This window comes from Amia ocellicauda, chromosome 16, assembly GCF_036373705.1.
Source record: "Amia ocellicauda isolate fAmiCal2 chromosome 16, fAmiCal2.hap1, whole genome shotgun sequence".
NCBI lineage: Eukaryota > Metazoa > Chordata > Actinopteri > Amiiformes > Amiidae > Amia > Amia ocellicauda.
Window position 1 is genome coordinate 454,946 of NC_089865.1, and position 24,453 is coordinate 479,398.

At 49.1% G+C, this 24,453-nt stretch overlaps 1 protein-coding gene across 1 annotated transcript in view; it reads left to right on the forward strand.

Annotated features, from left to right (window-relative positions):
• The window catches only part of LOC136711908 (uncharacterized), a 43,867-nt gene that overhangs the window by 4,714 nt on the left and 14,700 nt on the right, over positions 1-24,453 (forward strand). Inside the window, exons 4-6 of the mRNA XM_066688496.1 lie at positions 203-333; positions 726-828; positions 22,299-22,414. Of these exons, the coding sequence (XP_066544593.1) occupies positions 203-333; positions 726-828; positions 22,299-22,414 (350 nt within the window). The remainder of the gene's footprint in view (positions 1-202; positions 334-725; positions 829-22,298; positions 22,415-24,453) is intronic.

Consider the following 24,453-nt stretch of genomic DNA (forward strand, 5'->3'; position numbering starts at 1 on the left):
TCCCTGTTTTGAGAGTCATTGCGCAGGTGCGTGTGCTCAGGTAGGGCAGTATGATTGGACACGACTCTCCTGTTTTGAGAGGAGTGCAGGCAGCTCAAACCCTGGCACAGATCTTACCTCTATGCCCGGGAGTCCGATTTCCCTCCCCGAGCGCTCAGCTGTGCCTGACTCTGCTGTGCCTGACTCTGCTGTTTGTGTGTAGGGACTGCGGCGCCGCCTGGATCTGGACTGTTTCGTGGTTGCGCTGGATTCCTCCCACAATGGAAAAAGTGGGATCTACAATGTGAAGACCCTCAGAAAGTGCCTGGACCTGCTGGACTGCAGCTTCTTCAGGTGAGACTCATTCCCTGGGAAATGGACACTAGATCATAAGAACATGAGCAAGTGTCCAGTCGAGAGGGGCCCATTCGCCCCATCGTGTTCGTTTGGTGTCCATTAATAACTAAGTGATATGGGATCCTATCCAGTCTGTTTTTGAATGTTCCCAAATTGTCTCTTCAGCCACATCGCTGGGGAGTTTGTTCAGATTGTGACGCCTCTCTGTGTGAAGAAGTGTCTCCTGTTTTCACTGTCCCGTGAGAGACGTCAGAGAGGACCGAAGTCAAAGTTTTTTTTTCTACGTTGAGATTTTAAATCGGTTGTCAGTAACACTGTTTTTGTGGTGCAGCGTTTGAACCCATTCCTGTGAAGAGTGTAGTCTGACCTTCTCTCTGGTGTTTCCTCAGTTTCGCCGAGCTGAAGGAGGCCAGGCTGGCGTTCTCGGCCTACGAGGCGCTGGACCAGAGGGGCATGAGACTGGACCTCCGCACCCTCCTGCGAGCGTTGAAGGTACAGTACCGCTCTGACTGCCGCCAGATCTCCACCGGCGATAGTGACACCACAACTCTACAGACTTGTCAAACACCGCTGGGAATATTAACAATACTGGCACTGCTAATAACAATACTAATATTACTACTACCAATAATATATAAATAGTGAGACAGTCGACTCCCTCCCTTGTGTGAAACTGCCCCCTGCTCTCATGTGACTGCATTCGTTTTTAAAGTTGTTTGTGTTTGTTTGTTTATTGATGATCTGGTTCTATACTCTATATACGCTTTTGCTTTCTACATTAAGTCCACAATTGCAGCGAAATGCATCCTTACTGGAAAGGCCGTTGATTGACGGTTTCCACCAGAGCGGCTGAGATTACTTCCTGTCCGACTGAGTGACAGGAGCCAATCAGGGCGGGCGTCTGCACAGAGCATGTCAGAGCCGCGGCTTAAATAAAGGTCACTAATACGGTCACCCGCCGCGCATCGGGAGACAGGCTGAGACGTGACACTAAATTTAAGGTGATGGATGAAAACAGGCTGTTTTCTGCTGTCTGCACAGAATACCAGCGCCTGCTTGATATGTACCCTCCGTAAAAAACAAAAAAGGAAAAGGAAAGATGTTTATTACCATGAGCGAGAAGGAGGGAGAAAGAATCAATAAATTTTTAGTTGCCATTGCCAAAGGAGAGAGAAATAAGGTTCGCAAATATGATCGGGACTCGGATTAACCCGGGTCAGGGCCGACAGAGAAGAGGGGAATATATTTTCTACCTGCCTTACAAATACATTTTTATTTCATGTTGCGTGGCTAAGCTTCCCATTGGGGGCGCTCTGAGGTCACTCTCCTGCCCGTCTGTCCGCCCCGTTTCATATCCCCGTGTTTCCTGGGTTTGTTGTCTGTGCTGCGGGCAGGCGGCTCTATCTGGTCAGTGATTCAGTGTTTGCAGGCCGAGAGACGGCACTTTCTCAGTTTTTAAGGCTGGGGGTCTTACATATTTGTTCTTTAAATACATCACAAAAACAATGTTTTCTTAGTAATAATTTTAGAAATAAAAGTGACGCAGTCGTGCAGCCCGGCTCTGAGGTCAGGGGGCCCTCGGGGGTCCTGGGATGGAGAAGCTCGCTGCAGTCCGGCCCCCGCAGTTCTCCCCGGTTGTCGTCTCCGCGAGTCGCTCCCAAGGTCGGCCTCTCCGCACTCACACCAGACGCTTTATTTCCTCGTGGCATATGGCGTCCCATTATGGGTGTGAGAGGGGCAATCAGCTGAATTAGGAAGTGTAATTAGAAAAAGTGAAACTGTGTGTTGCGTGCTGTCACATCCTCTCGGCGTGATGGCGGACACTGACAGAATCGCAAATGATCTGTTTCCTCACAGGCTGCTCCGAAACGCAGATTCCCTTGCGACTCAATGTGGCACAGGGGTCTGTAAATCCCATTGTTGGCCTTCGGTGAAATAGTCTTTCTATCAGGGTTTCTGTGGTTAATAGGAGAGGTGACTGAGTGTCGCCACTTCGGCCATCTGCTAAGATATCACTGCTCTAGAGGCAGTTCAGAGGAGAGCAACCAGACTTATTCCAGGTCTGAAGGGAATGTCCTACTGAGAGACTGAGGACCTGAACCTTTTCACCCTGGAACAGAGGAGACTGCGTGGGGACTTGATCCAAGTCTTCAAAATCATGAAAGGCATCGACCACATCAAACCAGAGGAGCTTTTCCAGATCAGCAGGGACACACGCACCCGGGGACACAAATGGAAATTGGGCTTCAAGGCATTCAAGACAGAAAACAGGAGACACTTCTTCACACAGAGAGGCGTCACAACCTGAACAAACTCCCCAGCGATGTGTCTGAAGAGACAATTTGGGAACATTCAAAAACAGACTGGATAGGATCCTTGATCACTTAGTTATTAATGGACACCAAACGAGCACGATGGGGCAAATGGCCTCCTCTCCATTGGAAACTTTCTGATGTTCTTATGATTAACTAATTAACTGGGGGAATTAAACACTTCACTCTGGGCTGAAAATGATATTCGAACCACTGCACCTTGAAGCAAAAGGATATCTGAAGCCTTCAAACTGCCAGCAACTTTTAAACAATGCCTTATGTGTCTGATGGATGAAATGGGTAATTACTGAGATTGGAAACACCCCCAGGAATGACACACCTGCTCTAAAGTGACACGGTCTCCTCCTCCTGCACCCCGATTGTCTCCACAACCAGCGCGCGCCGGCCCCTCGCATCCCGATGGGTGTGAGACGCAGTGAAGCAAACACTCCGACAGGCTTATTAATGGCACATCATCAATTACTCGGCTCGTTTGACTTTCTCGGCCATCAGTTACTATTTCTAGATTAATAAAAAAAAAAATGGATTTAATTTTAGATTTCTTTCTCGGGCTGATTCATGAATTGTGCGACGCGGTTCCTAATATACTGTAGTGGAAGTGAGCCTGGGAGAGATGTGCGGAGAGGCCCCGCTGCTCTGTTTCGTCACCTGTGGTTCAGCACTGTCAACATTTAATTACAGCTCTTAGAAAGCAAACCGAATCGACCGAAAATACTGTGATTCAGCCGTAATTACATTAAGAGTTCAGAATCCCCTCCGTGTTGTGCGAAGCGCCTGGTAATTCGGAGACACCACGAGTCAATTAGAGTCATTGTATCGGAGCGTGAGCTCGCTTGCGTCCCGTTATACTCCGTGACGTGGTAAACCCGGCCTCTGACCGCGTGGCTCTCTCCCACGCCAGTCAAAGTGCGTTAAACCGGAGCCAGGGTTGTCCTCGGGTCACGGAAGGTGACCCCGTGTCCCTGCAGCACCCTCACCTGAGAGGACGCTGTCTGCAGGAAAGGCTGTCCTTTCCTTCACGTCAACCTCTGGATTTGTTCGGCATCCTGAGTGTGCCGCGGGTTACCCTTGAACAGAGGTCACATCACCGCAACACCACACTGCACCGGAGTCCCTCACAAACTGCACCGGCTAGTCTCCCCACCTGGGGTATTGTTGTGTCCTCAGCTGCCCCCGAATCAGAATCTGCCCCCTGTCCCCGACACACCGGCTGGCCTCAGGCACCGTCTCGGGTCGCTCCGGTTCGTGCGGCTTCACCGCGGGTGGTACGGCGGGAGAAAACGCTGACCAGGACCCCGGGAGTTGACGTATTAATATTTATGGCGATATAATTTGTTTTTAGCACAAGCAGCGAGCGGCAAAGAAAGAGATCCTGGAGAAATATATGACTTCGATTGCGGTGCTCAGCCAGGCGGAAACGGAGAGAGGCCGTAATACTCTGTCTGAGTTATGAGCGCTCGTGGTCTGGGGCTGTTTACAGCTGTTCTGCGGTGCCGAGAGGTCGCGCCGAAAAGGCAACCCCCCCGGCCCGGTTCTCGTTCCTCTGCGGGATTGTGATTCCCCACCCCCGCACCACAAACACACCAACTCAAACACTCGCACACAGCGATGCATGAAAAACATAATGTATTCACAAAAAAGTATTCCTCTCGTCCCATCTTTTGTGGCTCTGTGTGGCACTTTGTGCTGATTTCTCTGGATGTGTTGAATTAATTGCGCGCCGTCCTTGAAAGCCTGATCTACGACGGGATAGTTTCTCAGATAAGCTCTCCTTGTTTCGCATTAACTGGGCTCCACCATATTGCGATGCTCCTGGCTCATATTGGCTTATTAATCAACCCTTCTTGATGTAGTGCTTTTAATCTGCCGCGTTATTTGTTTTTCGCTTATAAGAAACATTAAAAAAAGTATCCAGGCTGATGTTCCGTCAGCTTTCTGGAGCTGGCTGTGTGTTGTGTGCGTTAAGGCTGTGTGAGGCTGCTGTTCTCTCCTCTGCCTCTCAGTCCCGCCATCGATCTCTATAACACAGGTGCCACCATATTGAAGCCCAACTGGGCCCGACGCATACAGGCCACGTCTGCACAACCCGTTCTCATCCAGCGCTTCACACAGAGCAAAGAGGGGCTGTTATTGAGAACCAATGTGTGATGCAGTGTGTGTGTGTGTGTTGGTGATGCTGTGTGTGTATGTGATTGTGTGTGTGTTTACTTGTATGTGTGATGATTTAAGGACACTTACACTGGTTTGTCCGCACCATGAGGTGCTGAATTCGGTCTATAAATTGTTCAGGGTGCCGAGGAAACCTGGAGACCCGGCCGACCTCCAGAACCAGAACCGGGACCGGCAGCCCTGGTTGAAGCCAGCAGTTGCCTTCGTTAGAGGAGATCTTCCTGCAGAGGCTCATCCTGGGACAGGCATGTGATGCAGGGTCCCTAGCAACCAATGTGTATCCAATCAGAAGAGTCTTTTATTTTTAAATTTAGAAGTCTTTTAGTGGGTGGGAGAAAGGGAGGGAAATGAAGGAGACAAAAGAGGAGAGAGAGAGAGAGAGAAACTTATTTAACACTGCTAAGATCTGTTGAATGCTAATTCAGAATGGAGAGAATTAAATAAAGCACATAGTTAACCTCTGGCACCTGGTAATTACTGCCTGTTTATTTTGCCACAGCCAGCAGGTAAAATAGGGAATTAAATACGTATTTAAAATGCACAGCTTTCTGTTTTGTGGTAGTGGGTGTCAGTCCTTCAGACCATCGCTACCATATATGTTCATGTGTATACCACGCGCCTGCGTTTTAAAGGGCCTTTAAAGATGGCTGATAGTGCAGGGGCCCCAGCTCTCCCGGTCTGATTTGGCAGGGTATAGAGATGCCCTTGTGCTCTTGGCTCAATACAGAGCATCCCTGTAGGCCGTTATAGCTGGTCTGGAGCTGGTCGGGCTAGTGTCCCCTCACCTGAAGGCAGGCGCTGGTCAGCCTCGACCACAGTCTGTATCACAGTGTTGTGTTGGGTTGTGGGGTCAGTAGCATAAGAATGTGACAGTGTCCAATCGAGAGGAGGCCATTGGCCCCATCGTGCTCGTTTGGTGTCCATTAATAACTAAGTGATCAAGGATCCTATCCAGTCTGTTTCTGAATGTTCCCACATTGTCTCTTCAGCCACATCGCTGGGGAGTTTGTTCAGATTGTGACGCCTCTCTGTGTGAAGAAGTGTCTCCTGTTTTCTGTCTTGAATGCCTTGAAGCCCAATTTCCATTTGTGTCCCCGGGTGCGTGTGTCCCTGCTGATCTGGAAAAGCTCCTCTGGTTTGATGTGGTCGATGCCTTTCATGATTTTGAAGACTTGGATCAAGTCCCCACGTAGTCTCCTCTGTTCCAGGGTGAAAAGGTTCAGGTCCTCAGTCTCTCAGTAGGACATTCCCTTCAGACCTGGAATAAGTCTGGTTGCTCTCCTCTGACCTGCCACTAGAGCAGCGAACAAGATCTCTAGATCAGTTTGAGGAGGACTACGATGCTGTGAGCTGCAGACAGTCCAAGACAGCCCTGACTCCGGGGGACTCAAACCGAGCAGAGACACTGCCATGTAGTCGGATACACTGCTGCTAAATCCTTTAATCTGTGTTTCTCGAATGCCAGTGAGCTCTGTCCCTGTTTTGTCTTCTCTATGCTTCGTAGAAGCCAGTGCTGTATGGTTTCACAGTCACAGGTCACTGTCGCTGGGTTGGAGCGAGACCTCAGCCACACCAAGCTTTGCTGTTGCAGTTTTACCTCACATACTCGTCTGGAGGATTACATCAGAAACTCGGGAGACAGACTCGTCTCCTTCCTACGAGCTGAAGATGAACTGCCAGAGCAGATTGAGCGACGACCTGAAGCCAGCGTGTCTAAAGGAGAGGGTTCGACTCTGTGGAGCTGCACTGCCGCGGTTAACACCCTTCTCTTCCCAGCAGTGTCAGGGCAGGTAGGGGGTTAATGTGCACGCAGGTGCGGCTGCCAGCCCGCCGGCCCTGGGACTGCTGAGGTATACTTCCGCAGATCGCTCTCGACAGTAATTTTACTTTTAATTTTACACAGTGTAGCTATAAAGAACATTAACATTTATAACACTGCGGCGGAGGAGCATGAAGTCTCGCCTTCCTGACAGCGCCGTCCGCGGGAGCTAATTCAGCCGAAGAGCGATGATCTCTGTGCCGGGGGTGCAGCGGCCTCCTTTAATAATGGTCTGGGAGCTGCCATTGATTATACAACGAGACAATATGGATGAGCCTCGCCCGGCCTCTGCTCTTCTCCCTTTCCCCCCCTCTCATCCTCTCCCGCGTGTCTGCGGAGGATGGGGAGAGAAGCGCGGTAATGGAAGCCGCGGCAGCTCTGGGGGGATTGGCACCTCATTAATCGGCCTTGTTCCGCCTCGCCGCGGCACCGTGAGTAACCGGTGATCAGCAGCCCGGCGATTGATTATCACCAGCTCCTCAGTCACCTCTGATACAAATGAACCCTCTTAATAGCGGCGCTCGGGTGTTTATCCGTCTCGCTGTGCCGGGTCTCGGGCGGGAGTCATTATTTTGTGCACCTGCTTTATTGACTTCGTCGTCTTTATGGGTCGTTTTTCTCTTTTCTCTCTGTTTATTTATTTATTTATTTGTTTTCCAAGTCTGAGCTCTCCGGCTTATCTGTGTTTATTTAGATTCTAGATCTTGTATAGAGGGATTCCATTTGTGTCATTTCATCAAGTTTTAATTATAATTTTAAAGCAAAACTAAAGTACACACTGCTGGTCGAAATGCCCTCTGAAGGCCAATATTAGAGCCATTTATTATCCTGATTCAGTCTTTCCACAGTAAATGGCTCTATTGTATTGTGTTGCTTGTCCCCTGCGATACAATAACTCATTATGTAACTCTCACAAGGGCAGTTACGACTCTTTCTGTTTATAGTGGCTGGAAGTGGAAACACAATGAGTCAGCCATTTCTGGCTTCTGAAACATAGCGTGTACATGTGTATGTGTCAAATAAACGGGTATTTATCTTATAACTTTTATTTCTCAGCCCTTCCCGGTGCTCCTGACGTCTGGAAAGGCTGGGCTGTGCCAGAGTGTGAGGCGTGAACCTCTCATCATCGTCTGAAGCAGCTGCGCTATATTGATCAGCTGTGCCTTCCTTGATTTCGGTGTGGAGTCCCCTGCTTGTGCCAGTCTCTTCCCAGAGCTCTGTCGCATGGCGGTTGGGGGATTCCTCATGGGGCGAACACAAATGGGCTCATTTAGATGAATGGCAGCAGTTGCAATGGGAATTAGAACAAAGAAGTCTCTCCGTTACTGGAGCCGGGCAGGTCTCCGATTGGATGTGTCTCTGGGCTCCTGCTACCAGACCGAGTCTGAAGTGTTCTCTGGGACCGGTGCTGTCTCAAACTCGCTCCTGCTTAATCCCTTCAGACCTGGAATAAGTCTGGTTGCTCTCCTCTGAACTGCCTCTAGAGCAGCGATATCTTTCTTGAAGTGTGGAGCCCAGAACTGAACGCAGTATTCCAGATCTTTCACCAAACCACGGGCCATATGACCCTACTGTGCATTCAGTTTTATCTGAATGAAGCACCAATTGCACATAAAGACCATAATGGCCATCCACAGGTTGTGTGATGCTGGGCTGGGCTTGGTACCCCGACCTCCACCCTACTGGGGGCAGGAACTCTTCAGGAAGCCATCTCTGTGATGTCCCTGCAGTCCTGGCTGAAGGAGATTGTGGGGCCGACGTGTCTCTCCATACCCGTCTATTCCTGTGCTCCTCAAACTCTGTGCCTCCTACCATCCATGTCCACTTCCTCACACAAGCACCTCTCGGGTAATTAAACACAGACCGTAAAAGCTCCATGTTTGAGCTCATCATTGGCCCTCGTCAGTGCCTTCCTGAACCAAGAACCTCATCCTGTCCTGACAAACTGTTCATGTATCCCCTGTGCAGCCCTGTCACGAGACAGCACCGCCCCCCCACCCCCCCCCCCCCCCGGTCGGCAGCGCTGCCGGTCACACAGTCGTTATGGAAACCCAGAGAAAGGCTTTTCTTCACTCCTCCGTAACGTCTTGCTCCGGGAGTGGATTAGCTGCTGATTTCTCTGATTAATTGTGGCAGTTAATTGAACCCTGAGTGAATAATCAATAGTTTAGCAACAACATTATCAGTGCCTGGTTGTGCTCCGATGTTTCATCTGTCTGCGCAACTTGTTACTTTTCTCACTCTTCATCCCTCGCTCTTGCCCTTCTCCCTCTCTGCTCATCCCTCTCTCTTACCCCACTTTCTCTCTCTCTCTCTCTCTCTCTCTTCCTCTCTCGTCTCTATTCCTCCTCCTCTTCCTCTCTCACTCTTACTCTCCGTCTCTCTCCTGGCCCTTGACCCCTCTCTCCTACCCCTAGCCTTAATCCTCACTTTCTCCCTCTCTCCATGGTTGCCCATCCCTCCCATTTAAACCCCTCCGCTCGCCTCCTTAACTTCCAAACTGATGTTTCTCCGGTTCGCTGAAATAATGGCTGTTGTAGTGTTTATTTACACATCGCTTACTCTTCCTCTGCAAATCTATTTCTTGTCAGTAGTCGTACTTTTCTTACATGTCTTTCTAGGTGTATTCTGTTTCTCTCTCTCTCATATATGTGTGTATTTATAGTTTTTTGTGGGTTGCATAAAGAGAAATAGAGTAGTCTTATTGAGTCTTATCTCTTTGTGTTGCCTTTGGAAGCACAATATCTGTTAATTCAGGTGAGGAGAAGAAATATATTTAGTTATTTGCATTTACTGTCTTTCTGGCCAGATGCTAATATCCGCTGTCAAGTCAGTGTAGAGGACTGGTCCGAGTGCTGGTGTGAGTCTGCTGGAGGGGCAATCATCTCTCTGCCCCGGGGGCTTTGTTTGCGGTGTTGTTTGGGTCATAAATCCCATCTCTGTCCTGCCCTCAAAGACAGGAGTCCAGCCGACACGTTGTGTTTGTATAGGCGGCTCTCCGACAGATGGGTTACTGTCCCAGGATAGACTGGCAGCGCCGAATATGCCGATGCAGCGCGTCTGTGGTGTGTGGGGTTTCGGCTTGTGTGTGGTGTTTGTGACGGTTGTGTGTGAGGTGGTCTGTGGTGTTTGTGTGTGGTGTGCGGTGTTTGTGTCAGTTGTGTGTGCGGTGTTTGTGTGTGGGTACAGGATGCCGCAGGGATGGCCCGCTCCTGGCAGGCGCTCACACAGCACAACACATCTCATCACATCTTTCTTACGCCATCGAAAAGGAAAGGAAATAAAATAATTACATCTTAAAAATCACGCGGAGCTCCTGTCTGCTGCATTATTCCACTCCTTGCTTTGTAAAAGTCAAACTGGAGCCTAATTGTTATGTGAGATCCGACTCCCCTCAGGTGATCTGGCGGATCAGAACTGGTGGAAGCGCTTTTCAGGCTTTCAGGATTTTATAGATATTTTAGAGAACTGAGGCATGTATTTAAATTAGACATGACTTTTAATTACTTTTTTTTGCCGTGTAATTTCCTCGCTGAAGGCTGCGGATACCTTTCTGAGAGAACATTATTATTATTCCGGTACAATTTGGAACATGTGCATAAATTCAGTCACGGGGTCTGTGCCTTTGTGATGCTAATACAGTCGTAAAATTAAAACATCAGGCTAGCAAAACCCTTTCTTGTGTGTTTTTTTATTCTTGTTTTAAAAATGGTAGAATTCGCCGCAATTGGCGTTATGTTACCATATTGTTATCCAGACTCTGTGCTCTATTGAGGTTGTGAATGTGCTGCTATTGAATCGCACACACAATGGCACTAACTACAGTACGGCACAGCGCCAACAGACACAATAAGCGCTTAATCGACGGGTTCAGAGAGACAAACAGGCTTTTCACTGCGGTGGAAGAAACGGACTTGGAAGGGTGTCAGGTGCCTTGAGTTCTCCCAGCGTGGGAGAGTTTCATTTAAACAGCCTCTCTGTATCTCTGAATCCTGCGATTTAAGATTCAGCGCTGATACAGACCCTATCCAGGGAGCGGGTGATCATCGGAACTAACACATGAGAAAGACCTAGGAGTCTACGTGGACTCCTCACTTTCTCCATCCAATCAATGTCGGGAAGCAATAAAAAAGGCAAACACGATGCTAGGGTATATTGTCAAAAGTGTAGAATTGAGAACAAGGGCAGTGATGTTCAGACTGTACAATGCACTATCTGCTCATCTGGATACTGTGGACAGTTCTGGGCTCCACACTTCAAGAAAGATATCGCTGCTCTAGAGGCAGTTCAGAGGAGAGCAACCAGACTTATTCCAGGTCTGAAGGAAACGTCCTACTGAGAGACTGAGGACCTGAACCTTTTCACCCTGGAACAGAGGAGACTACGTGGGGACTTGATCCAAGTCTTCAAAATCATGAAAGGCATCGACCACATCAAACCAGAGGAGCTTTTCCAGATCAGCAGGGACACACGCACCCGGGGACACAAATGGAAATTGGGCTTCAAGGCATTCAAGACAGAAAACAGGAGACACTTCTTCACACAGAGAGGCGTCACAATCTGAACAAACTCCCCAGCGATGTGGCTGAAGAGACAATTTGGGATCATCCAAGTGATCCTTGATCACTTAGTTATTAATGGTCACCAAACGAGCACGATGGGGCGAATGGCCTCCTCTCGATTGGACACTATCTTATATACTTTATTTAATAAACAAAACAAAAACCGTACGGATTTAAATATCCGGTGCAAGTGTCAGCGAGTGAACGTGTCAGACTGCAGGGTGGGCAGTCTCCCGCTGTAGTCTCTAGTTCGATGAAGCGCTCATGTCTTACTGCAGCAGATGTATGCTGTTCCCCTGCGCCGAGCTGCCCCTTTAAGTTTGGAGATCAATCTCGGTGATTCAAGTCGAGACCAGACATCTCCGAAGTTCAACCCCCCCGCCCACAGACAAAAAGTGTCCGATTTTCTGTCTAAGTAGAAAATTAGCATCTTATTTACAGGCAGCTTGTATTTGTTTAGTAATTAGGTTCCTGGCGTGGAGCTGCGTTTCAGTGGAGCTGGCTTTATGAAAGGGATTTATTAATGGAGGACATGAGAGGGGCCGACCAACCCTCAGAGACTGGGATCTGCTGTATTAGTGGGGCTGCAGAGAGGCTCTTCCAGGTGTGCCCAGCTGTGCGGTGGAGAGAGGGACGGGTGCACAAACACACAGGGTGAGCCAGAGGACTCTCTCACAGCAGAGGCACATAATATGATTGTGGTACCGTTTCGATGCTCGCAGGCCAATGATGACAACACAAATATTGGTTCAGCATCACTAATAAAGTACAGAGCAGATGAACAGGCCTTCTGGGTGCCGGCTGGAAACTCGGTCCGAGGAGCCACTGTGTCCTGGCAGCTGCACAGACGCTGGATTTAGCCAGAAGAGGTGAAGCACGGAGCGACAGGTGGCCGGATCCACGTCCCGCTCGGCTCGCTGCAGATGACAAGTGTAGGGAAAATTCACTGGCTTTGCATGAAGGGAATGGAGGGATTTCTTATGTTCTTCTTATGTTAATATAGAGGGGCCCATTGGCCCCATCGTGCTTGTCTGGTGTCCATTAATAACTAAGTGATCCAAGGATCCTATCCAGTCTGTTTTTGAATGTTCCCAAATTGCCTCTTCAGCCACATCGCTGGGGAGTTTGTTCAGATTGTGACGCCTCTCTGTGTGAAGAAGTGTCTCCTGTTTTCTGTCTTGAATGCCTTGAAGCCCAATTTCCATTTGTGTCCCGGGTGCGTGTGTCCCTGCAGATCTGGAAAAGCTCCTCTGGTTTGATGTGGTCGATGCCTTTCATGATGTTGAAGACTTGGATCAAGTCCCCACGTAGTCTCCTCTGTTCCAGGGTGAAAAGGTGTCCGTTTACCTGTGTATGAAAGAGAGGTGGAGATTTGACGTGTCCTGTTTACCAACCTCGAAGCTGGAAGTAAAATTTTCTAACGATGAGGAGAAAAGGCCCTGATCTCTTATTTGTGTAATTATTTTGTTCCCTAATAAATAAAATGGAAACGTTCCTGCAGTCTCCCATTAGCGGGCTGACACTTTATTTAGAGAGGAGCATGGTGATGTTGGAGTCTTGGGATGCTCTTCCAGCGGGTCTTAATGAAATACGTCTGATAAATGCTGGAGTTTCACGTGTTATTTATGATTCTGTGTATTCCTCCAATGCATCCCGAGCAAAGAAAAGGTGTGCTCTCTGAATATTTATGGAACTGTTTCTGTGTGAAATTGGTTTTGGCCTAATGTTTTTTTGCCTGGATGAATTCCTGTTACTCCACAATCTTATAAACTCACAGGAAACACGGTAAAAGGTAGTGAAAGCGTGGTAATGCAGAGGAACACGACGGAGTGGATGTCGGGGAGTGTAGGCGATGGGTGGCAAACGCAGAAAGGAAAATGTTTTATTTATGTATTTTTAAGAAAAGTTAATGCGCATTTTCCGTGACGGAAGGTCGTATTAAACATCTGACGGGTATGAATGTGAGTGCGTGGATGGTCGGGGAGCACCGGGAGATTGTGTGTCTCCTCTTAAAGGACAATCTCTGCCCGTCTCTGTTGAAACAGCGCCCACAGAAAGATGCTCGAGATGTAACCGAACCCGCCTATATAAACCGGTCGTTCTGGGTTTTTCACCTTCATCTTAATTAGAGTGAGCTGGAGAGAAACGCCTCGCCCCCCCGCCCCTCCTCGCGCTCTCTCCCTTGGCCTCCATTCTGTAATTAATCGGTCTGGTCCAGGGGAAATCTCAGATCCCTCTCAGAAGCTCCCAGCCTGACTGATTGGAGCTGACGGCTGGGGATGAGATGTGACAGGCTCTTTCCTCTGCCGAGATCAGATCTAAAGACACATCCTGACAGCAATTAGAAACAGCCCCATGCAGGTCCTCGGAAATCACCGCGGCTCCCCTGATGGAATTTGTCAAGCTGTCTGCGGCTATTTTGTGACTCGGGTCTGAGTGGTTTCATGTCAGCTACCCCCTCCCCCCGCTGCTCCTCCTGTGAGATACCGCACCGAGGTGTCCCCGTCGGTGGTGGCAGGTGGCAGCGCCCGGCTGGGTCCCGTCACTCACTCGTCAGATGCTTTCTCTCTGTCCCGCTCTCCGCCTGGTGTGGTCGGCTGACGGTGCATCTGAGTCTGGGCGATCGGGTCTGTGTTTGATAGTGAGTATACGGGGGCTTTGCTTCGTCCCAGAATCCTGCCACAGTGTGTCAACAAGCAAACGAAGAAACAAGAGGCCAGCCTGTGTGTCAGAGTTGGGTCATCCTCTTACATTCATAGTTGTGTATTTCATGGGCTTGTTTGGGCTGTTTCTCCCGATGCCAAGGGCAAACTCTGTCCACCGGCGAGTGATGTGAGTCCAGACAGCATCTGGACCAAGAGGACGTTGGGACATGGTGAGGTTCTTGTAGACGTTGGGTTAATCTGTAAACCATGGCCAGCGGAGACTCCGCCCCTGCCTGTGGCTTTAGAAACATCCGTCTTGTTGGGGCTGTACCATAAATCTGGAGTCCTCTTATCACCCCACGGCGCCGGCAGTGACAGAGCGAGCATCGGCAAACTCTGTCAAAGAGCGACGGAGTATCTTGCGTTGACGGCTGTGAGAACTGACTGATGGCGCCGACTCCGTGTCATCCCCGTGAGTGTGCAGCCCGTCCTCCCAGAGACGCTGTTGGTCTCGGTGAGAAATGAGCCGATCGTGTGCGGTTGGGTTTTTGAGGAGGGCAGCATTTTGCTGTCTGTTAAGCCAACCTTGGCTGAGGAATTTACCCGTGCTCCGAAGCCCTGCGTTCAGATTTAATTTCCCTATCAACTGCTTTACAACATGCTTACTGTAAACTCTCTCTCTCTCTCATACACTCGCACACGCACGCACCGAACACGCTCCGAGCATTACACTCGCGCACACACTTTCCCTGCACTTAATCATTCAGGGGATTAAATGGGAACGGCTTGTTCAGACAAAACTGAGGACATCCAGCTCAGCTCGGCTCTGAGTGTTAAATCAAGGAGAAGCTGCTTTGTTCATCAGCGATAAACCCCCCGAGGTCCCGCGAATGCAAAGCAACTCCTTATACATGTAAACGAAGGAGGGAGAGCCGTGCCACTCAGCCCCGGCCTGACAGCCTCTTCGCTCTCTGTCTCTCCCCATCCATCGTGCCTCTCTCCTGACAGGGGCTGGCCAAGCAGAACGCTGCCTGGCAGCCAGGTAATTGATATTCACTACCTGAGCCCGGCGATGGAGGGGAGAGAAGGGAAAAAAAATGGATTGACTTTAATTTATATGACAGCAAATTGTTTTCGTTTGCACTTGGCACGAAAGGCGAGGCTACTTTTTGTCTCGGCTCTTTCTGCTCCCCCCACCCCTCTAATAGAAATGATTTTTATTTGCTGGCAGTGTCTTTTTTTCCTTCTTACTTCTGTTCAGTGAAGCTCAGAATCACTCGCACCGAGCTTTTAAGGAAGAAGAAGGAAAAAAAAAAACGAAACACCACCGTAGATTCACAGCACTGAGTCAGATCAGACGGTTTAAAGTCTTCCCCCGAGCGCGGCTTCCCCGGCCCGGCAGCGAAGGGAGTTGAGAGACCCTGAGTAGGCGCAGTCCAGCACGGTCTGATCTCGTCATGAGCTCGGTGTGCGCTTCTGAAGGAGCCTTTATTCTGTTTTCCATCGCCGGTTGGCGTCCAGGCGGGCAAGGCTGTTCTGCCGGGTAATTGTTTGCCGCAGTGGAGAGCACAGAACCAACTACCGGCTAATGAACCGGATTCTGTGTGCGTGTGGAACATAAAAATGCAGAGCGGCGGGCGAGAGCGTAACGCCTTCGCGGACCAGTTACCCGAGTCAGAGGACGGCTACAGCTCAGAGGAGAGGAGTGTGGGATGAACCAGTCACTCTGATGAAGGAGTCGCCCCAGGATCCAAGAGGCTTGTCATTTGCTTTTTTAACCCTTCCTATGTTTTTCTGTTGGTCATTTCTGTGACCTGAGGATCTCGGTGTTGTCTTCAGGAGAGAGAGACGCTTTCTGACCATTCACACGGCCTGGACAGGGAGGGGTCACGATGTGTCCAATCAAGAGAAGGCCATTCGCCCCATTGTGCTTGTTTGGTGTCTATTAATAACTAAGTGATCAAGGATCCTATCCAGTCTGTTTTTGAATGTTCCCACATTGTTTCTTCAGCCACATCGCTGGGGAGTTTGTTCAGATTGTGACGCCTCTCTGTGTGAAGAAGTGTCTCCTGTTTTCTGTCTTGAATGCCTTGAAGCCCAATTTCCATTTGTGTCCCCGGGTGCGTGTGTCCCTGCTGATCTGGAAAAGCTCCTCTGGTTTGATGTGGTCGATGCCTTTCATGATTTTGAAGACTTGGATCAAGTCCCCACGTAGTCTCCTCTGTTCCAGGGTGAAAAGGTTCAGGTCCTCAGTCTCTCAGTAGGACATTCCCTTCAGACCTGGAATAAGTCTGGTTGCTCTCCTCTGAACTGCCTCTAGAGCAGCGATATCTTTCTTGAAGTGTGGAGCCCAGAACTGTCCACAGTATCCAGATGAGCTCTAACTAGTGCATTGTACAGTCTGAACATCACTGCCCTTGTTCTCAATTCTACACTTTTGACAATATACCCCAGCATTGTGTTTTCCTTTTTTATTGCTTCCCCACATTTTATTGCTTCTGTCACGTAGACAGAAATACGTAGAAATAGTCAACACTTGGTCATGTTGGCAGAGAGGAGCTCTTGGGCTTCTCAGAGGTCCCCTGTGCTTGGCGTTCCTACTCACAGAAGCGGCTGCTGTCTGAGTCTCGTGCAGTGATGCTTGCTTGGTCTGGCTCGGTGCCCCTGGGCGCTCGGGCTGGCGTCCCCCCGATGGCAAACATCCGGCAAGCTAGTGTACAGCCTGACCCCTTGTCCCTTATCCTCCATGACGCGCTGTGTTATTTCTGGTCAGTAGTGCCTGCAGCCTGGCCCGGGGTCCTCCTCTCGGTGGATGCGGCAGCCTGTTCGCCCTCCGGTCCTTGATCTCTGTGGGCTACGGCGCCCGGTCCCGTAGAAAGTGCTGGACAATATCATCCACGCCTCCTGGACTGTACGACTCATCCCTGGCGCAACACAGTGGGGAGGGTATTAGGGTTTAACATTTTAAAACGTGCAGAAGCCCTGTCCGTTTGAGATGGCGTGTTTACGGTTATTTAAGCATAAATTAGCTGCTGATCTGGAGAAATGCAGTAGAGCAACAGTTTCTTTAACGTACGTTGTGTTGCTCAGCAAAGCCGTGTGTGTATCCCGTTCCTGGCATGACTATGGAACCAGAAGTGGCACGATGGTGGTGCCGACACACTTGAGACCATTTAAACCCAATTGCTGCTCCGCTCCTCCGCGGAGATGCCTGCCCTTTCCTGTCTTTTAATTACTGCCAGTATTGCACACTGAAGGATTACTCTCAGTGTTTTGGCTTTCGGATGCGGTCCGCAGTCAGATTAGTTTCCTCTTTTTAATTTATTTCTGTCCGTTCGTCGTGTGAGTGGCAGGCTGTCAGGGGCTGCGTGTGCCCCCTGTTTATATCCGTGCACTTTGTCTTGGCAGCCCTCTCTGTGCCACAGGCCCCCCACCCCCCAGTCTTCACATGTCACAAGTATGTTGGCAGTCCTCCGCTTCCGTCCCCTGCAGCCAGCGCCGCGGTTGTGTCGCTTTGTCGCGCGGCCCGTCTGCTGTGTGTTTCCTGTGTCTGCAGACGTCTTCTGAGGGAATTGCTTCCCCAGCGGTGATGAAGACACCTTCCATAGCAATTCCGCTTTATAAAGGTCTGATCTTTAAAACAGCGGCCGTCAGAAATGCTTTTGAGTGAAGAAACGTTGAGAAAATCACACAATTTATTATAATTCCCTGCCTGTGAGGCTGATAAAGACATGAAGTACAGTCTGGTGTTGGGAAGACCATCCCGACTGAGACTGTGACATTGATGTTATTTCATGGTGAATAGTAAGAATCCCCCAAAAAAGATTAACTATATATATGTGTGTGTAAAATATGTTCCGATTTACACACACACAGCGAGTTACATTTAGTTTTTGTTTAAATTACATTTCTGTTTTTTGCATTTATCCATTTTGATTGAGCGTACGGGACGGGGAAATGTTTCAGGAAGGTGGGGGGGGACTTACGGACTTTGACTGAAGGACACGGTGTGTTGATACTCGCTCAGCACACAAACAAGTGGTAAAAACAGTCTGGATAATCCACTGCAAAATAGAAATAAGTAAATGAGAAATCAATCCCCATCGCTACAGCGTAGCAGTGAGTGCAGGGCTGAGGTTTTCAAGTCTATAGGGATTGATATGAATTAAGCGATTCATTGATGAGTAAGTCAGTGGGATTGAGACGATGAGCTCCGCGAGACAGCGCCCTTTCACAGCATCGGGTTTCGGGTCTTCAGTTCTGCCTCCGTGTTGGGCTAGTCCTCATGGTGTCACTTAGCCGGAGTAAATGGGAGGCACAGAGACAGGAACCCGGCTGCCAGACAATTTTAAAATAAAATGAATCATTAACTGCAGCTGCAAAGCTCGTCAATCACTTTAAAAAATAAATAGGGTTGTAATGAAATAATTATTAAGCAGGTCTTGACCATCTCAGGAGCTGAAGGGCCTAACTCCCTGCCCTGCTGATGGACTCTGTGCTCATCAACGATCAAAGCTAATGTGCTCCCATCTTACTTGGTTTGGATGACTGGAAGACGATGGCCGGAGGATCTGTGGTGAGTCCCCAAACCGGTCCTGGAGGACCCCCGGTCATACCGCCGTGCTCTCCCTGTGCGTGTGGCCGTCACATGGGCTTGGGTTTGGGGCTACGGGCTCGAGTGGACCAGGCTGGGCTGGGTTGAAGCACCGTGGCACAAGAGTAAATACGGGTCCAGAATGTGTGACCCTGATAAGACAGAGTGAGCCCAGTCCTGCTGTCCTACTGTAGCGGTTTTATTATTAATAACAATAACATTAGAACTTATTAAAGAGACATTCTGATCCCCAAAAAGTGTCATATTGACAGGAAACCAACTGCAACAAAAATGATCCTAACGAGCTGTGTCCCTGCACTGTCAGGTGACCAGTCCTCACAGTCCCTCCAGCCCCTGTTCTGCAGAGCCCGGGGCTCAAGCCCTGCCTGCCGGCCCATCTGCAGACAGCAGGGGGAGCTCTTGCTCCTAGATTGTGTCCTCGGTCGGTGGGAGCCCCCTCTCCGCTCCCATGCGCTCATTTTATTAATGCAGACACTATAGCAAGTGTTGCTCAGAGGCCTGAGGTCAGGGCAGGTGACCGCGAGAGGGCAGAGAGCAGGACGCACACAGTCGACACACTCTCACAGAGCGCTACACTGTGTTGTGTATGAAGTTGTGTGTGAATCGCAGGAGGAGCCTCATTGCGGTGTCTGACGGAGGGAGAAATCTCTGTCTTCAACACACAGACCTTCAGCCTGCGTTTCTCACCACGAGCTCCTCTCCTCTCCTCTCCTCTCCTCTCCCTACGCCTGATTGTGTTAGTAGAAATCCACACACCAGACAGTGGTGGGAAGGATATAAATATATTCCCCACCTGCCCACACAACCTGTGAGAAATTGTTGTTGATGTGACGGCTTCCTCCAGAGAATTCCCCATCTTCTGGGATCTCAGCCTCTTTATACTTGTTGCCTGCCGCACACATTGCTGAAATACCGTGGCAGTGAAGATATAAATAGTTATTAATACACTCCTTACACACACGGGCGGAAAGCATCTCTTTCTCCCCCCCGCGTCTCAGTTTCTGTAAAGGTTAAGTCCTCCTGGAGATTTAGCAGGTAAGTCCGTTGAATTGTTTTTTACAATACACAGTAAGCTCCTTGTCTCGTTAACACGCGGTGCTGTCATAATCTCTGAGTAATAATTAACCGTCTAATCAGAGTTCTGAGGCTCTGCAGTAGGAATTAAAATTAAATCACTATCGGCCATTTCTTTAGCGCGGCTGTCTGTGAGTAAGTCTGGATCCCAGCGCTTGTCTGGATGGGGTTTAGCAGGTATTGGGAGTAAGTCAACTGGCCCACTTCTTTCTGCTGACGTTTCACTGTCCTCAGTTGTGTTCCTGAGGTTTCATCCAGGTTTATATATATATATATATATATATACCAATCAGCCATAACATTATGACCACTGACAGGTGAAGTGAATAACACTGATAATCTCGTTATCATGGCACCTGTCAGTGGGTGGGATATATTAGGCAGCAAGTCAACATTTTGTCCTCAAAGTTGATGTGTTAGAAGCAGGAAAAATGTGCAGCGTAAGGATCTGAGCGACTTTGACAAGGGCCAAATTGTGATGCTAGACGACTGGGTCACAGCATCTCCAAAACTGCAGCTCTTGTGGGGTGTTCCCGGTCTGCATTGGCCAGTAACTTTCAAAAGTGTCCAAGGAAGGAAAAGCGGTGAACCGGCGACAGGGTCATGGGCGGCCAAGGCTCATCGATGCACGTGGGGAGCGAAGGCTGGCCCGTGTGGTCCGATACAACAGACGAGCTACTGTAGCTCAAACAAGTCCGATCCATGGAGGCCCCACCTCGCAACTTACAGGACTTAAAGGATCTGCTGCTAAAGTCTTGGTGCCAGATACCACAGCACACCTTCAGAGCTCTAGTGGAGTCCATGCCTCGACGGGTCAGGGCTGTTTTGATGGCAAAAAGGGGACCTACACAATATTAGGCAGGTGGTCATAATGTTATGGCTGATCGGTGTATATATATAATGTATTTAAATTCTCCACTCTAAATTTGGTGGTAAAGTTGAATGCTTAATTAATTAACACAGCTCCAGTAATGACCCACGCATTCTGTAAGAGTTGTGGACGAAGGTTGTGGATTTGCAGTGAGTGTTTATTATCTGTAGTGTAGAGAGTTGCTAAACAGGTGCCAATGAGCTTCATGTGCTTTAAACAGGCTCAGCAGCGGCCCGCTCAACAAGGACTGCATTAAAACCACTGGCTAGAGAAACTGCGTGAACCTGCTCCGAGTTTCACCTGCGCAGACAAGGTTTTTTGTCTGTCTAAGAGCCCCCCCCGCCCCAGGAACCTGTCTCTGCGTGTGTTTGTGTGTTTATGATGTGTAAGCTCTGAATCACATTGTTTTATTTACTTTCCTTGTCTGAACTCGCCGGTAAACAGTCGAGACCCTTTGTGCTTAAACTGGAGCGTCGGATACGTGATTGCGATCGGGCTCCTGTAAACGGATCCTGTCTGTTCTGTGAGGCGCTGTGATCTCGGGGTTTCACCGCACGCTTCCTTTGATGTCACTCCGGTGTCGTGTCTGCGGTGCGGCCGTCCCCGGGGACTCCCTGGTTATTTTGTACCCGTGTGTAATTGGCACCTTGTAGTACGATTTTGTGTTCCCAATCAAAATGATAATTGCTCAGCAGGGTCATTAAGTGATTATTATGAATTGCCAGCCTTGAGGAAAGCCACAGTACGTTTGCTTGGGAACTTGGCAGTTTCCCAGGGCTTTTCTCATTGTGTGTGTACTGTTCTTTGCCACAGTTTTCCATGGTTTGCAATACCAATCATGTTTTACATTAATTGAAATGTTTTCCTACCCTTCGCAGTGCATTTACCATGTTTACTGCACTGAGCAGGAAGGTGACGGATGGAGTCCGATCCCGACTCTCCCCTGTGTGGGATTGTCAGGGGGTTAAACTCTCAGACATTAAGATAAGAACATAAGACAGTGTCCAGTCGAGAGGAGGCCATTCGCTCCATCGTGCTCCTTTGGTGTCCATTAATAACAGATCTGGAAAAGCTCCTCTGTACGCAGCTCTGACCGATAGGCAGCCCAGGTGTCCTCATCGCCCTGGTGTATAGAGAACACAAATCCTGCTTTTAATTGTGACGGTTTTCTTGTTGTCGTTGTTGTCATATCGTCTTTCTTAAATCAATACACAAATGAGATGGAAATGACGCTGTGGGCCGAGATAGAAGCGCTGGGAGAGGCTTGGAGCTTCGTGGAGATCTGTGTCGTCTCCTTGTATTCATTACAGACATTTTAATTTAGTTTAATTTAGCTCTAGTGTGGTTTCAGAGGTTTGGATTGCGTGGAACTTATTAACTCACATCTGAAGACGGGCGACATCGAAGGCTTATTAACGTTTTACACATATTAATACATCGTAAAACATTTGAGAACATTTGAGTGTTGAGACTTAACAGTCTTATAATTATATCATCATTGCTTAATCTGATTGTTAAAAATTTCAGTTTTTGATCTAGACTGGAAGCGTTTCTCCTCTTTATTTGGTATTATTAAAAGATTCCCATCTTCTTGCACTAAAACAGCTGAAGCCTGTTATGTTTTTTAAAATACTGAAATGTTTATTTTTATTTTCTATATTAGCCTTGACATTATTTGCAAACAAACAAACACAGAGCTCTGAGGATGATACGGGAGCGTCGTGCGCTGGTTTGTTGAGGAATCGTCGAGGTGGCCGGAAATTGTGAAGTCAACACCCTGGCCGTTATTTCGGGCTGAAAACAGCATTATTAAGCCCGGGGGGGTTTGCTCCGCCTGTCGCAGGTGCAGTAATTGGTCTGTCCGTGTGTTTCAGATGTGCAGACGGGCCATTTCCCCTCTGAAGCTCGCGCACCGAATTAAACACCTGCAGAGGGGCCTGACCGAGCCGGGCCGACTGCAGCTCTACGAGTTCCTGGACCTGCTGCCCCTGTGAGTGCCCCCCCGCCCTGTAACTACCCCTCTCTCCCTCTTTCACCCTTCAGTGCAGTTTACAACAGGACAAGAAGAGCTGACTTGGGAACTAACTTCCATTGAATTAGTATGTTTGTATTTGTGTGTCTGTGTGTGTGTGATGTATACGTCCCTGTGTGTGTGTCTGTGTGTGTGTCTCTCTCTGTGTGTGTGAGATCGAAAGAGAGGAGGGAGAGTGTGTGTGTGTGTGTGTGATGTATAGGTCTCTGTGTGTGAGAGGAGAGAGAGAGCGATAGTTGAGATTTTAATTGTTTTTAATGTTTCCTTTGAAGTGCTGCATGTTAAATAGCGGCACTGAAAATTTAATGAAACACAACCTTGACTGTTCAGTGAGAGTCAGTTTGGCCAGGAGGCATTGGAAATGAGCGCCGGATTGTGCCGACTCCCGGAAGGACACGGGTTCGGGGGGGGGCTCTGGTGTGCGCAGGCGGAGAGGAGAGGAGCACCTGTGGAGTCAGGCAGGCTCTCTCACAGCCCACACGTGTCCCGGAAGTGGCGAAGGATGGCAGAGCCGTGTTTAGGCAACTCCTGAGCTCCTGCGTGGGCTGAAGGACCTGGCGGAGATTAGGGACCCGGAGCGAAGTCACGGCACCGTGTCACCCAATCAGTGGTGCACAGGCCGACATCTGTCCAAGTGTCTCTGCACGGCAGGCGAGGCGAGAAGAGGAAGATGGTGAATGTTTTATTGAAATTACGCCTACGAAAAACAGCGCATGAATTTCATGGCATTTCGCAAAAGCTTTGTTTGAGTTTCCTGACAGGTAGAACAATCCCTTCCTTGCCTGGAGCAACGCATTATATCTCTCTCTCTCTCTCGCTCGCTATACATATATATATATATATATATATATACATATACTCTGGTGTTGTGCTGCGGCCGGCGCTCTCATCAAGGCCGCGGAGGAACCGGTGTCTATACCAGATACGCTGCCAAGTCGGGCTGAATTCCCTGGGCCGGCAAACTTTAATGAAGAGACGAGGAGTTTGCGGTAATATTTCTAGTCCCATTTGAATCTGTTTCAAAGACCGCTAATTCACTCTACACATCCATGTGGACCTTAATGAGCAACCGGGGCCAGAGCAGGGGAAACGCACTGAGGAATTAATATGATTTTATCCAGAATGAAACGCACAAACAGTAATGAAACTGACGCAAAGTCATTTCTTCCTCTTTTGAAACTCAAACCGTTTTATTATTTTTTCCCCCCAGCTTTGTTTTTCGGTGGATGGATCCCTCGGTGCAGATGCAGAATCCAAGTGTCGCGCGTAATTGAAAGCCTGTTATTATTTAATTTTGTTAATCATTTTGTAATGTTTTTTAATTAAAACCGAATCCGCAGATTTAAGTGCCTATTATTTGATCCGCGCTTGATTTCATCAGACGGGTGTGAGTTGTGGGGTTGATGGTGCCGCGTGGTTTGGGAAGGGGCTGGTTGCATCTGTGCCTTTCTGATATTACTTCTATTAATCAGGTTTTATGATAGTAATCAGTGTTTATCAGCTGTGCACATATGCGTACATTTCGGCAACTTAATAATTTCCGAATTATGAAAAATCGCGTGTGGTACTGCGTACCAGCTGACCGCACAGTGAGAGAGAGCTTATAGATCTCCAGACTCACGTCACTTTCACCACAGTGAGGCGCTCCTAGGGGATAGGAGACGTGCCTCAGTGCCGGCGCTGTGTAACCTGGCGTAACGGACTTCTAGCAGAAGATCTCTCCCGTCTCTTTTTCATAATTCGGAAATTCTCTCTCCTACACCCAGCACATCACCATGCTGACACGCACCTGCAGATTCTTCCTGAGCAACATACGCCGGATCTGTCCCTTCCTCACCGACTACTCGACTCAGCTGCTCGTCCAGTCACTGGTCCTCTCCTGCCTGGACTACTGCCACTCCCTCCTGGCCGGCCTGCCTGCATCCACTACCCGCTGCTCCAGCTCATCCAGAACTCTGCGGCTCGTCTGGTATTCTCTCTGCCGCGATTCACACACG